Genomic DNA, 14,043 nt, shown 5'->3' with positions numbered 1-14,043 from the left:
CTCCTCCTCCTCTTCCTCCTTCTCTCATTTCAAAATAGCCATCTCCTTTTTCTTCGTATTCTTCTTTTTTCTCCTCCTCCTCCTCCTACTCCCTTCCTTCCTCCTCCTCCTCCTCCTCCTCCTCCTCCTCCTCTTTCCACACTATTTATAAGCTTTCTTCCTCCACTTCTTGTTCACTCATGCTGTTTTTTTTCCTCCTCCTCCTCCTCCTCCTCCTCCTCCTCCTCGTCTTCCTTCTCATCTTTCTCTCCTCCCCTTCTTCCTTCTCCTCTTTATTATTTTTTTTCTCTTCTGATGTTATTTTTTTCTTTCCCTTCCCTTCCTTTCTCTTCCCTTTCCTTCCCTTCCCTTCCCTTCCCTTCCCTTCCTTTCCCTTCCCTTCCTTCCCTTTCCCTTCCCTTCCCTTGCCTTCCCTTCCCTTCCCTTCCTTCCCTTTCCCTTCCCTTCCCTTGCCTTCCCTTCCCTTCCCTTCCTTCCCTTTCCCTTCCCTTCCCTTGCCTTCCCTTCCCTTCCTTCCCTTTCCCTTCCCTTCCTTTCCCTTCCCTTCCTTCACTTTACCTTCCCTTCCCTTCCCTTCCCTTCCTTCCCTTCCCCTCTCTTCCCTTCTCTTCCTTCCCTCCTCCTCCCCTCCTCCTCCTCCTGTTTTATATTCCTCCCCTCCTCCTTCTCTCTCCCCTCCAAACAATGCTCTTCTTCCTCCTTCCTTCCTCTTTCCCCTTCTCCTCCTCTTCTTTTCTCTTCAATCCATCTCCTTTTTTTTTCTTCCTCCTCCTCCTCCTCCTCCTCTTTCTTCTCCTTCACTTGCTATTTCCTTCTTTTCTTTTTCCTCCTCATTCTTATTCCCTTTCCTTATCTTCCTTTCCCTTCCCTTCCTTTCCCATCCCTTCCCTTCCCTTCCTTTTCCTTCCCTTCCCTTCCTTTCCTTTCCTTTTCCTTCACTTCCCTTCCTTTCCTTCCTTCCTCTTCCTTCCTTCCTTTTCTCTTTCCTTCCTTCTCCTCTCTCTCTCTCTCTCTCTCTCTCTCTCTCTCTCTTCTCTCTCTGATCAAAGAAAGAGAGAGAGAAAATACTAATACTGCCATGTTCTTTTCTTGATTTTATTCTTAGCATGAGAGAGAGAGAGAGAGAGAGAGAGAGAGAGAGAGAGAGAGAGAGAGAGAGAGAGAGAGAGAGAGAGAGAGAAAATAAACATAGCATGGAGGGAAAATGAGGAAGAGGAGGAAAAAAAAGAAGGGAGGAAGGAAGAAAAATGGAGGAAGAAAAAGAAGAAAAAGAAGAATTAAGGAGTAAAATTAGATCAGGAGGAGGAGGAGGAGGAGGAGGACGAGGAGGAGGAGGAGGAGGAGAATAAGAGGATGAAGAAGGATAAGAAGATAAAGGAGAGGAGATGCTGGTAAGGAGGAAAGGAAGAAGAAGAGGAGGAGGAGGAGGAGGAGGAGGAGGAGGAGGAGGCGGAGGAGGAGGAGGAGGAGGAGATCTTGCAGCAGGACACACACCGAGCATATAAATCTTCTCCTCCTCCTCCTCCTCCTCCTCCTCTTCTTCTTCTTCTTCCTCCTCTTCCTTCCTCTTCTACCTCCTTCCATGTATTACGTGAACGAGCATTAAATATTTCAGTATGTCAAAACCTCCTCCTCCTCCTCCTCCTCTTCCTCCTCCTCCTCCTCTTCTTCCTCAACTTTCTCCTAATATTACTCTTTTCCTTCCTTCTTTTTTTCCTTCCTTGCTTCCTTCCTTCCTTCCTCCTCCTCCTCCTCCTCCTCCTTCTGCTGTTGTTTGTTCTTCCTTTGTTTACCTTTGTGTTCCTCTTCCTCCTTCTCCTCCTCCTCCTCCTCTTACGAAACCTTACGAGTACTTCTCTTCCTCCTCCTCTTTTTTTTCTACTGAGAGAGAGAGAGAGAGAGAGAGAGAGAGAGAGAGAGAGAGAGAGAGAGATTAGATACAGGTGTGTCAAGAGTCAGGTGTGTCAAGGCTGTTGTTGTTGTTGTTGTTGTTGTTGTTGTTGTTGTTGTGGAGGATGAGGAGGAGGAATGGGGAAGGGAAGGGAAGGAAAGGGAAGGGAAGGAAGGGAAGGGAAGGGAAGGGAAGGGAAGGGGAGTGAGGGAAATGACAGGGAAGGGAAGGGAAGGGAAGGTGAGTGAAGGGAAAGGAAGGGGAGTGAGGGAAATGAAATGGAAGGGAAGGGAAGGAAAAGGAAGAAAAGTGAAGGAAGGGAAGGGAAGGGAAGGGAAGGGAAGGAAGGAGGAGGAATGAATACGGATGAAAGGGAAGGAAGGAAGGAAAAGGAAGGGGAAGGAAGGAAGGAAGGGAAGGAAAGGAAGGGAGGGAGGAAGGGAAATGAAATGAAGGAAGGGAAGAAGGAAAGGAAAAGTGAAGGAAGGAAGGAAGGAAGGAAAAGAAAGGAGGAGGAGGAAGGGAAGGAAAGAATAATAATAATAATAATAATAATAATAATAATAATAATAATAATAAAGAAGAAGAAGAAGAAGAAGAAGAAGAAGGAGGAAGAGGAGGACGCAGAAAGAGGTGATGATTTTATTATTGTTATTGTTATTTTTATTGTAACTGTATGAAGAGGAGGAGGAAGAGGAAGAGGAAGAGGAGGAGGAGGAGGAGGAGGAGGAGGAGGAGGAGGAGGAGGAGGAGTTTGAACTAGCGAGTGAGAATCGATAAATATTTTTTGTCCACCTTTCTGTGTGTGTGTGTGTGTGTGTGTGTGTGTGTGTGTGTGTTCTCATAAGACAAGAAAATAACACCCAAAATCACGAAGACAAATAAAAAAATAATAAAAAAATAATTGAGAAGAAAATAATAATAATAATAATAATAATAATAATAATAATAATAATAATAATAATAATAAGCCTTTCCTTTGCCTTCATTATATCAAGTTACCTAATTAGTCAACGTTACACACACACACACACACACACACACACACACACACACACACACACACACACACACACACAAACAAACATACATACATACATACAGACAGACAGACAGACAGACACATATTTTAAAGGGATGTGAGTCAGAGAGAGAGAGAGAGAGAGAGAGAAATATACACGCACACAATCCCCCCCACCCACACACCCACACAAAAGCATACATGATTTTACGCCCACACACACACACACACACACACCCCTCCTCCTCCTCCTCCTCCTCCTCCTCTTCCTTAACCTTCCCTTCCTCTTCCTCCTTAGTCATCTTTAAATTCCTCTTCCTCTTCTTCCTTCTGCCTACACACACACACACACACACACACACACATATATATACATACACATCTTTCCTTACAACCATACACATCTCCTCCTCCTCCTCCTCCTCCTCTTCCTCTTCCTCCTCCTTCTCCTAATCATCTTTCTTCTTTTCTCCTTCGTTTTTTTCAATCTCTCTTCTTCCTCTTGAAACACACACACACACACACACACACACACACACACACACACACACACACACCTCCTCCTCCTTTTTCCTTGGTCTTCTTCACCCACGTCTTCCTCTTCAAACACACACACACACACACACACACACACACACACACACCTCCTCCTCCTCCTTTTTCCTTGGTCTATTTCACCCACGTCTTCCTCTTCAAACACACACACACACACACACACACCTCGGCATCGTTGGGTGAAGTCTCCTCTTGAATCGTTGGCTCCGGGTACGACAGGGGCATCACATATTTCTTGACCCGCTTCGAACTCCCGTGCTTGCCCCGACCAGCCTTTGCGCCATGCTCGAGCTGCTCGCTGGCTTGGGTGGTCACGAAGAACCGCCCGATAGCGTACCGACCTGATGCCATGACGGTGATTGAACGGGCACTTGATACGGTTTCAGAGAGAGGAGATCCTGTTTGTCGAAGTTGGTGGGTTGGTCACTGTCACTTAGCACTCGAGTTTGTGGTTGTTTCGGTTGATATTTATGGGTTTGAGTGGATTTTTAAGGATTCTGGTACACTTTTATGGTTGTTGGTTGATGGTGGTGGATGGAACGGTTTTAGGAAGAGGAGATCCTGCTTGTCGAACTCTTGTGGGTTGGATACTGTCGGTTTGCACTCGAATTTATGGATGTTTTGATATTAAGGAGTTCTTAGGTACCGTAGTGTTGGTTGGTACGGATTTAGACAGAGTAGATCCTGCTTGTCGAACTCTTGTGGGTTGGATACTATCGCTTTGCACTCAAATTTATGGATATCTTGATATTTAGTTAAAGGAGTTCATAGGTAGTGTTGGTTGGTACGGTTTTAGACAGAGTAGATCCTGCTTGTCAAACACTTGTGGGTTGGAACTTGTCACACACTTCAATGAGTTGGTAAAGTTAGCTGATTAGTTGACTAGAACATCACACCCGGGCTTGAAGATATTGGTTGATAATAGTGGTTGACACGGTTTAAGGGAGAAGAGATCTTGCTTGACGAACTTGGTGGATTTTAACTTCATGAACACACACGAATTAGGTAGATGATGTTGGTAAGTTCTTGTTGGTTGATAGATTCACAAAGAGTTGGCACCCAGTTTTACGACTTTGGTATACTCGAACACAAGTTAGGTAGTTTAGGCTTTTGCTGTTTTACTAAGGATAGGTCATGATTCACAAACTTAGTGGATTGGAACACACTTGAATTTATGTTTTTTTTGCAGAAGGTTCTTGCTGTATGAGAGAGTTACAAAGAGTAGGCACCTTGATTTACGACCTTAGTAGATTTGAACACTAATTAGGTACTTGAGGTTCACACAGTTTTGGAAGAGTAGATCCTGCCTGACAGCCTTGGTGGACTTGAAGACACTTAAATTTGGTAAGTAAGGTTCATACGACTTTGAGAAGAGTATATCCTGCTTAAAAACCTTACTGGATTGGTACACACTTGAATTAGGTAGTTGTGGTTGCTACGGTTTTAGGAATGGTAGATCTTGGTGGATTTGAAGTTGTCACATACACGCATCCACTGGTAATTTTTGGTTGACACCCTTTCACCAGGTTATTGATTTAAGATGTTGGTAGATTTGATGTTGCTGATGTCACTGTCGACATGATGTTTGCTGGTGGGATATCAAGTCACGCACGCACGCACGCACACACGAATTCATGGATGTAGGTTGATGGTGTGGTTGATAAGGTCCAGGAAGAGTAGGTTATGTATGGTTGACGCTTGGTGGGGTTGAACTTAAGCCTGTTTCTCTTTTTTTTATATCAGCTGACCGGGTTTTTTTTTCTTTATTTTTCTTCTTTTTCAACTTATTTTTTCTTTTTTTGTTTTTTCTTCTTTTTTTTCTCTTCTCTTTTATCACATATTAATTATCTTTCTCTTTTTGTTGTTTTCTTTATCTTTTTTTTTCTTTACCTTGTTTTCTTTTGTTTTCCTCTTTTTCCTCCTTTTCTGTTTTCTTTTTATATGTTAATTCTTGTTTTATTTATCTCATTTCTTTCGTTCACTTGTTTATTGGATTTTCTTTCTTCCTTCCTTCCTTTTTTCCCTTTTCTTATATTTTCCTCTTTCTCTGTTTTCTTTATTTATGTCTTCTCTCTCTCTCTCTCTCTCTCCTTTATCTGTATATGTATTGTTTTCTTGGTTTATTTGTCTTCTTTTCTTCTTTACCCTTTCCTTATCTCTCTCTCTCTCTTATTTTTTATCTTTCTCTGTTATCTTTTCCTCTCCTTCCTCTCTTCCTCCATTTTCACTCACTGACCTTGCTTTTGTGTTTTTCTCTTCCTCTTCTTTCTGTTTTTCTTTCTTAACGAATTTCACGTGTTCGTCTTTCTCTCTTTCTCCTTTCTTTCTCCTTCCTTCCTTTTCACGTGTTTTCTCTCTCGTCACGTGTTCTCTTTCTCTCTTTCTTTCTATCTCCCTTTCTCTCTCTCTCAACCAATTTCACGTGTCAAGTCACCATTTTTGTTGTTGTTGTTGTTCTGGTTCTTGTAATGGTGGTGGTGATGGTGGTGATGGTGGTGGTGACGTGGTGGTGGTGGAGTTACGTGGTGGTCATCCTGGTGTGGTGATGAAGATGGTGGTGGTGGTGGTGGTAGTGACGCAATCGACGTTCTATCACCAACACACACACACACGCACACACGAACACTTATTGACACCGATCTGAGTGAGTGAGTGAGTGAGTGCGTGAGTGCGTTCTAACACTCTTTTCTCTCCCTCTCTCTCTCTCTCACTCTCTCTCTCCCTCACTATCTTTTCTCTCCTTCTCTCTCTCTCTCTCTCCTCAGCGGGCGTCACATAGTCTCCGGGTGACAGAAGAAGCAGATAAAGGAGGAAAGAAGCAGAGAGGGGAGCGGCGCCCCCTGCTTCTCGCTTCCACACTCAAACCCAAACTACATAAACGCAATTCAATCCCCCCTCAAAGCCGCTCTCTGGGTCCTGTTCCTGGGGTTTCTTGGGTCCACGGGTTGGGTTCGTTCGGGTTCCTTGTGGCACTGGGCTCGGGTCGCGTCACGGTGCCAGCCAGAGGGCCAAACTAAGGTAGATAATAGTGATAAATACAACTCCTACGGCAGACAGCGCGGCCCCTCGTCATGGCACCCAAAATCTCGTACGGCACATGTCCCCTTCCTGTTTTCTCACGGGCTGGGTTGAAATAGAGTTGACAGGGGTGGTTTTCAGGGGTTTTGAAGTTGACGGGGTTACGGTTGAGGGTGGATCGGGGTTTGTGGGGTGAAATAAGAGGGTGGAAGGGATCGATTCGACGCCATATTGTCTAGCATCCCTGAGCCGGCTGTGTTCGGATGTGTCCCCGACCTTGGCTTCGGCTTCGTGTTCGGGTGTCCAGCGGCGCCCCCCACGTGTCCGAACGCCCCAAAACAAAGGATTTCATGATACAGTTACTTTAGTGTGTGTGTGTGTGTGTGTGTGTGTGTGTGTGTGTAGGGAGTGGGTTGTGAGAGGGGGGGGGCTGTGTGTGTGTGTGTGTGTGTGGGGGGGGGGGTTCCTGTGTGTGTGTGTGTGTGTGTGTGTGTGTGTGTGTGTGTGTGTGGGGGTTGTGAGAGGGGGTCTGTGTGTGTGTGTGTGGGGGTTCCTGTGTGTGTGTGTGTGTGTGTGTGTGTGTGTGTGTGTTACAAGACTGTTTACGTAACACACACACACACACACACACACACACAGATTCGAGGATAAGGGACATCTGCAGTGAAAACAAACGCACGAACACACACACACACACACACACACACACACACACACACACACACACGGCTAAACTTATAGTGGCTTCAGGTATGTGTGTAAAACAGCTCCTTGATACTAAGAAAACACAAAATAAGGATTGACTCACACACACACACACACACACACACACACACACACACACACACACGAACACCTGCACCGCTGTTTTTAATTCTTCCAGGTATAGAAGAGAAGGAGAGAAGATTGAAAGACAAAGAAGAGAGATAACGGAAGAGAAGGGGAGAAGAGACAAAAGGAAGGAATAGAGGAAGGAAGGAAGGAAGGAAGGAAGGAAAATTGAGAAATAAATCGAAGCAAAGAGAAAAAAAGAAAATATCGAGGCAAAAAGAAAAGATTAAAGAAAGAAAGGAGAGAAAAGGAAGGAATAGAGAAAGGAAGGAAGGAAAGAAATTAAAGAAGGAAAATAAAATGAAACCGAGAGAAAAAAAAGAACAAAAAAGAGAGAGAGAGAGAGAGAGAAGAATGTGAGAAAGACAAAAAAGAGAATATGAAAGAAGAAGAAGAAGAAGAAAAAGAAGAAAATGAGAAAAAACACGAAAAATAAAATATGACAAATTGAAATACAAGAAAGACATAAAAGGAAGAGGAGATCTGAAGAAGAGGAGGAGGAGGAGGAGGAGGAGGAGGAGGAGGAGATAAGGAGATATGAGATGAAGTGTTATGGAGAATGGGTTATCAGAACAGGTGACGGACGAAAATACATGTTATTATTATTATTATTATTATTATTATTATTGAGGTAGTAATAGTAGTAATAGTAGTAGTAGTAGTAGTAGTAGTAGTAGTAGTAGTAGTAGTAACAAGAAGAAGAAGAAGAAGATGAAGAAGAAAAAGAAGAAAAGAACAAAAAGAAAAAGAGGAAGGAAAAGAAGAAAGTACACACACACACACACACACACACACACACACACACACACACACACACACACACACAATTAGAGTCTTTCAAAACTACCCCATTAGTCTATTTGAAGAGAGAGAGAGAGAGAGAGAGAGAGAGAGAGAGAGAGAAAACCCTTTTACCTCCTTCCGTTTCTCCTATACATTTCTCTCTCTCTCTCTCTCTCTCTCTCTCTCTCTCTCAGAAGGCAGAGAAGTGCCAGAAGTTCCTCCTCCTCCTCTCTCCTACTCCTCCTCGTCCTCCAAGTCCTCCTCCTCTCCTCCTCCTCCACCTCCTCCCTCCTCCTTCTCCACGTCCTCCCTCATCTTCCCTCCTCCTCCTCCTCCTCCTCCTCTTCTTCCTCCTCCTCTCTTCCTCTCCTCCTTCCTCTCCTCCTCCTCTTCCTTCCTCCTCTCCACTTGTATGTGTAGTGTGTGTGTGTGTGTGTGTGTGTGTGTGTGTGTGTGTGTACTTTTTTTTTTAGGAGACAAAGAAGATCTGTTCCTCTTTTCTTCCTCCTCCTCCTCCTCCTCCTCCTCCTCCTCCTAAAAGTAAGAAGAAAAAGAAGAAGAAAAAGAAGAAGAAGAGGAAGACAAGGATACGAATTATAATGGCAATGAAAGAGATTAGTAACACACACACACACACACACACACACACACACACACACACACGTAGACACATACACACACACACACATACACACACACACACAGAATACAATTACACTGGGAAAACTAAACGAGAGAGAGAGAGAGAGAGAGAGAGAGAGAGAGAGATGCTACAAGCTGGTGCCTCCAAGTCTGGCGCCACAGCTACCCCCCCCCCATCCCTCTCTCTCTCTCTCAGTCCCTCTCTTCCGTTCAACCATGTCTCCCTACTCTCTCTCTCTCTCTCTCTCTCTCTCAAGTAGTTACATGGTGTAATATCATCAGTAAATTGAATCATGCTTATTTTTACTCCAGAGAGAGAGAGAGAGAGAGAGAATTTCCTTCTGACGATTTCCTTCAAAAAATCTAAAACAATTTGTCGATAGTATCTCTCTATCTCTCTCTCTCTCTCTCTCTCTCTCTCTCTCTCTCTCTCAACATTTTCCTTCATTTATACATATTTTTCTCTCTTCCTTTCTTTCTTTCTTTAATTGATTTTTTTCTTGTTTTTTCTTTTATTTTCTTTATTCATTTTTTTCTTTTTTCTTCTTTATTGTTTCTTTTCTTTCTCTTCTTTCCTTCTTTCTTTCTTTCCTTCTCTCCTCTCCTTCCTTCCTTCTTTCTCCTCCTTCTTTCCTTTCTTCTTGTCCTTTTTTCCTTTCTTTCTTTCCTTCTCTTTGTTCCTTCTTTCTTTCTTTCCCTTCCTCCCTTCCTTCTTTCTCCTCCTTCTTTCATTCTTTCTTTCTTTCCTTCTTTTTCTCCTCCTTCTTTCCCTTCCTTCCTTCCTTTCTTCCTTCATATCCTTCCCTCCCCTTCTTTCCTTCCTTCCTTCCTTCGTTCCTTCTTTCTCTCTTTCTCTTTATTTTCTTTCTTTTCCTTCCTTCCTTCTTTCTCCTCCTCCTTTCATTCTTTCTTTCTTTCTCTTCCTATCCTTCCTCTTCTTTCCTTCCTTCTTTCCTTCTTTCCCTTCCTTCCTTCCTTTCTTCCTTCATATCCTTCCCTCCCCTTCTTTCCTTCCTTCCTTCCTTCCTTCCTTCGTTCCTTCTTTCTCTCTTTCTCTTTATTTTCTTTCTTTTCCTTCCTTCCTTCCTTCCTCTGCTTTTCTTCCTTCCTTCTTTCCTTCTTTCTTTCCCTTCCTTCCTTCTTATCCCTCCTCTTCTTTTCTTCCTTCCTTCGTTCCTTTTTTCTCCTCCTTCTTTCCTTCTTTCTTTCTTTCCCTTCCATCCTTCTTTCCTTTCCTCCTTCCTTAGTTTCTTTCCTTCCTTCTCTTGTTCCTTCTTTCTCCTCCTCCTTCTTTCTTTCTCTTCCTTCCTTCCTTCCTATCCTTCCCTCTTCCTTCCTTCCTTCCTTTGTTTCATGTTTCCTTCTTTCCTTCCTTCCTTCGTTCCTTCTTTCTTTCTCTCCTCCTCTTTTCCTTCTTTTCTTCTTCTATTTTCTCTTTCTCTTCCTTCCTTCTTTATCTACTTGTTTTACATTGATATCAACTTTATTTTTTTGTTTTGTTATTTTTTATTGTTATTTTCATTGTTATTGTTGTTGTTGTTGTTGTTGTTGTTGTTGTTGTTGTTATTACGAATATACATCTACATATAAATATTTTTTTTTATCTAACATTTATAAACATTTTTTTTTTTTTGTATTTATAGAGAACGGTTGTCATGTGTGTGTGTGTGTGTGTGTGTGTGTGTGTGTGTGTGTGTGTGTGTGTGTGTGTGTGTGTGTGTGTGTGTGTGTGTGTGAATTGCCAAATTAACCAGGTGCACATTCAACCCCCCCCCCTCCCCCCCTCCCCCCCCTTCTTTACCCCCTCCTCCCCTCTACACAATCCCCCCCTCCCTCCCCTTCTTTACCCTCTCCTCCCCTCTACACAATCCCCCCAACATCCCCCCCCCTCTTCTCTTAGGATAAAAAAAAAGAAAATAAATATACCAAGAAAAAGAAAGTTCCAGATAATTAAGAAAGAGAAAGAAAAAGATAGAAAGAGGGAAGAGAAGGAGGAGGAAAATAGAGAGAGAGGGAAGAGGAGGTGGAGGAAAAAAAGAGAAAGAGGGAAGAGAAGGAGAAAGATAAAGAGAGAGGGAAGAGAAAAAGAAAGATATAAAAAGAGAGGAAAGAGGAGGAAAAGGAAGAGGAAAAAAATATGTATAAACGAAGAAGAGAAGAAGAAAGGGAGAGGAAGGGGAAGAAGGAAGGAAGGAGAATAAGCGAGAAGAAGGAGAAAGGGAGGAGGAGGAGGAGGAAGAAGGAAGGAAGGAGAGTAAACGAAAAAAAAAGAAAAAGGAGAGAGAGAGAGAGAGAGAGAGAGAGAGAGAGAGAGAGAGAGAGAGAGAGCAAAATAAATAGGTCAACAATCAAAATAAATAATAAATAAATTAATTAATAAAAGGAATTATTATCTATATGTAATAATAATAATAAAAAGAAGAAGAGGAAGAAGACGAAGAAGAAGGAGGAGGAGGAGGAGGAGGAGGAGGAGAAGAATACCTAAGTCCCTCCATTAAGCCCTCGTTTTCTATAGTTACCCAAGACGAAAGAAAACGGTGGAAGGATGGAGGGAAGGGAAGGGAAGGGGAGGAGGAGGAAGGGAAGAAGGGGAAGATAAGGGAAGAGGAGGGTGGAAGGAAGGAAAGGAAGGGAAGGGAAGGGAAGGGAAGGGAAGGAAAGGGAAGGGAAGGGAAGGGAAGAAAAGGGAAGGGAAGGGAAGGAAGGGAAGGGAAGGGAGAGAAGGAAAGGGAAGGGAAGGAGAGAAGGAAAGGAAAGGGAAGGGAAGGGAAGCAGAAGGGAAGGGAAGGAGGAAGGAAGAGAGAGGAAGGAAGAGAGGAAGGAAAGGTGGAAGGAAGGGAAGGAGGAAGGAAGGGAAGGGAAGGGAAGGAAGGTAAGGGAAGGGAGGGGAAGGGAGGGAAGGGAAGGGAAGGAAAGGAAAAGAAAGGAAGGGAAGGGAAGCGACGGGACGCAAAGCGAAGGAAAGGGAAGGGAAGGGAAGGGGAGGGTGGAAGGAAGGAAAGGAAGGGAAGGGAAGGGAAGGAAAGGGAAGGGAAGGAAAGGGAAGGGAAGGGAAGGGAAGGGAAGGGAAGGGAAGGGAAGGAAAGGGAAGGGAAGGGAAGGGAAGGAAGGGAAGGGAAGGGAAAGGAAGGGAAGTGAATCGAAGGGAAGGGAAGGGAAGGGAAGGAAAGGAAGGGAAGGGAAGCGAAGGGAAGGAAAGGGAAGGGAAGGAAAGGGAAGGGAAGGGAAGGGAGGGGAAGGGAGGGTAAGGGAAGGGAAGGGAAGGGAAGGGAAGGGAAGTGAAGCGAAGGGAAGGGAAGGGATGCGAAGGGAAGGGAAGGGAAATGAAGGGAAGGGAAAGAAAGAGGAGAGGGAGAGAGAGAAAAGGGAGGAAGAAAAGGAGGGGAGGAAAAGGAAGAAAAAAGGAGGAAAAGGAGAAGAGAAAAGAGGAATTGGAGGAAAGAAGAGAGAGAGAGAGAGAGAGAGCGTGCTGGCAGGTCAGTTTGGGTATGAAGGGCGTAGAGAGGAGGAGGAGGAGGAGGAGGAGGAGGGGGGGGGGGAGGGAAAGGGGGGACAGAGTAAGGTCAGCGCCCGGTTGCGGTGAAAACCAGAGTGGAGGAAAGGGAGGAAAGGGAGGGAAGGGAGGGAAGGGAGGGAAGGGAGGCAGGAAAGGGAGGGAAGGGAGGCAGGAAAGGGAGGGAAGGGAAGGGAGGGAAAGGAACAGGAATGGAGGAAAAAGAAGAGAGGAGAGAAGGAAGAAGGGAGGAAGGAGGAAAGGGAGAAGGAATGGAGGTAAACGGAGGAAGGGGAAGGAGGGGAAAGAGGAGGAAGAGGGGAGAGGAAGGGAAGATAGCAAGGAGGAGGAGGAGGTTCTGAAAGGAAGAGGAAAGATGAGGAGGAAGGGAAGGGTTATGATTGGGAAGGAAAGGAAGAGGAGGAGGAGGCGAGATGAATGGGAAGAAGAGGTATTGAATGAGAAGAAGAAGAAGAAGAAGAAGAAGAAGAAGAAGAAGAGGAGGAGGAGGTAATGAAGGGGACAGATGAGATAGGGACAGGTAGACAAAATGACAGGTGAAGTGGGGGGCGGGGAACCCCTGTGGGCGTCCCCCGTGTGTGGGCGGCGGGCACTAACCTGGGGCAGCCTCCTGAGCCAGACGGGGGTGTGGGCGCGGGGCTGGGGCGGGGCTGGGGCTGGGACGGGGTCGTGTGGGGCGGGGCGACGGTCAGCGAGGAGCCGTGCGTCGATGAAGTCGTTGTTCCTACGGGCCTGGGGCGGGGCGTGGGGCGCGGCGAGGGGCGGGGCGGGGCTGGGGACGCTCTCAGCCTCGGCCACGCGCCTGATGGTGAAGTGGTGGCCGGTGCGGGCGGGCGGCGGCAGCGACAGGCGGTGCGGGCGGGCGCGGCTGAGGCCCTCGGCGGGGGCGTGCGGCGGGGGCCAGGCCGGCTCGCCCACGCCCGAGTCCCGCGAGGAGCTGCCGCTGCTGCTGCTGCTGCCGCTGCTGCTGCAGGAGTCACGCTTCCCGCAGCCGGCCACGCCGCCCATGCCGCCCCCCGCGCCGCCGCCGCCGCTGCACACGCTGCCGCTGCTCCTGCCGCTGCCCAGGCCGCTGCTCAGGCTGCTGCTGCGCTCCCCGGGGGGCGGCGCCTCGGGGGGGGCGCCGCCGCCACGCAGGGGCAGCAGGGGCGACAGGGCGATCTTTCAGAAACTGTCTCCTCCTTCGCTCAACCTCCTCCTCCTGCAGGGCAGGGGCAACAGGGCTCCTCCAGAGAGTCCTCCCAGGGAATGCGGGCGCGGGGCTGCATGCTGGCGGGCGTGGGGCGCTGTCACGTGACCATGCTGACCTCACCTCCTCACCTCCACCCCCCCGGGCCTGCCACACCACCTGTCAACACCACCACAACACCACCGGTCAACACCACCACAACACCACCGGTCAACACCACCACAACACCACCGGTCAACAGCACTCATCACCACTTTCATCACCACAACACTCAGACCCCTACACTCATCACCACAAGACATTCATCACCACCACACTACCGGTCAACACCACTCATCACCACCTTCATCACCACAACACTCAGACCCCTACACTCATCACCACAAGACATTCATCACCACCACACTACCGGTCAACACCACTCATCACCACCTTCATCACCACAACACTCAGACCCCTACACTCATCACCACAAGACATTCATCACCACCACACTACCGGTCAACACCACTCATCACCACCTTCATCACCCCTCACCTCAACCCCAACACACATCACAACAAGACATTCATCACCACCACACTACCGGTCAACACCAC

At 46.4% G+C, this 14,043-nt stretch overlaps 1 protein-coding gene across 1 annotated transcript in view; it reads right to left on the bottom strand.

Moving 5' to 3' along the window:
- The window catches only part of LOC126984332 (basic proline-rich protein-like), a 106,223-nt gene that overhangs the window by 57,252 nt on the left and 34,928 nt on the right, over nt 1-14,043 (bottom strand). Inside the window, exons 3-4 of the mRNA XM_050837943.1 lie at nt 13,448-13,603; nt 12,853-13,416 (exon numbers count right to left, since the gene is read on the bottom strand). Coding sequence (XP_050693900.1) covers nt 12,853-13,416; nt 13,448-13,603 — 720 coding nt within the window. The remainder of the gene's footprint in view (nt 1-12,852; nt 13,417-13,447; nt 13,604-14,043) is intronic.

Source organism: Eriocheir sinensis, chromosome 57 (assembly GCF_024679095.1).
Source record: "Eriocheir sinensis breed Jianghai 21 chromosome 57, ASM2467909v1, whole genome shotgun sequence".
Classification (NCBI taxonomy): domain Eukaryota; kingdom Metazoa; phylum Arthropoda; class Malacostraca; order Decapoda; family Varunidae; genus Eriocheir; species Eriocheir sinensis.
Note: the sequence above shows the minus strand (reverse complement) of the source record. Positions and strands in the feature narration are given on the sequence as shown.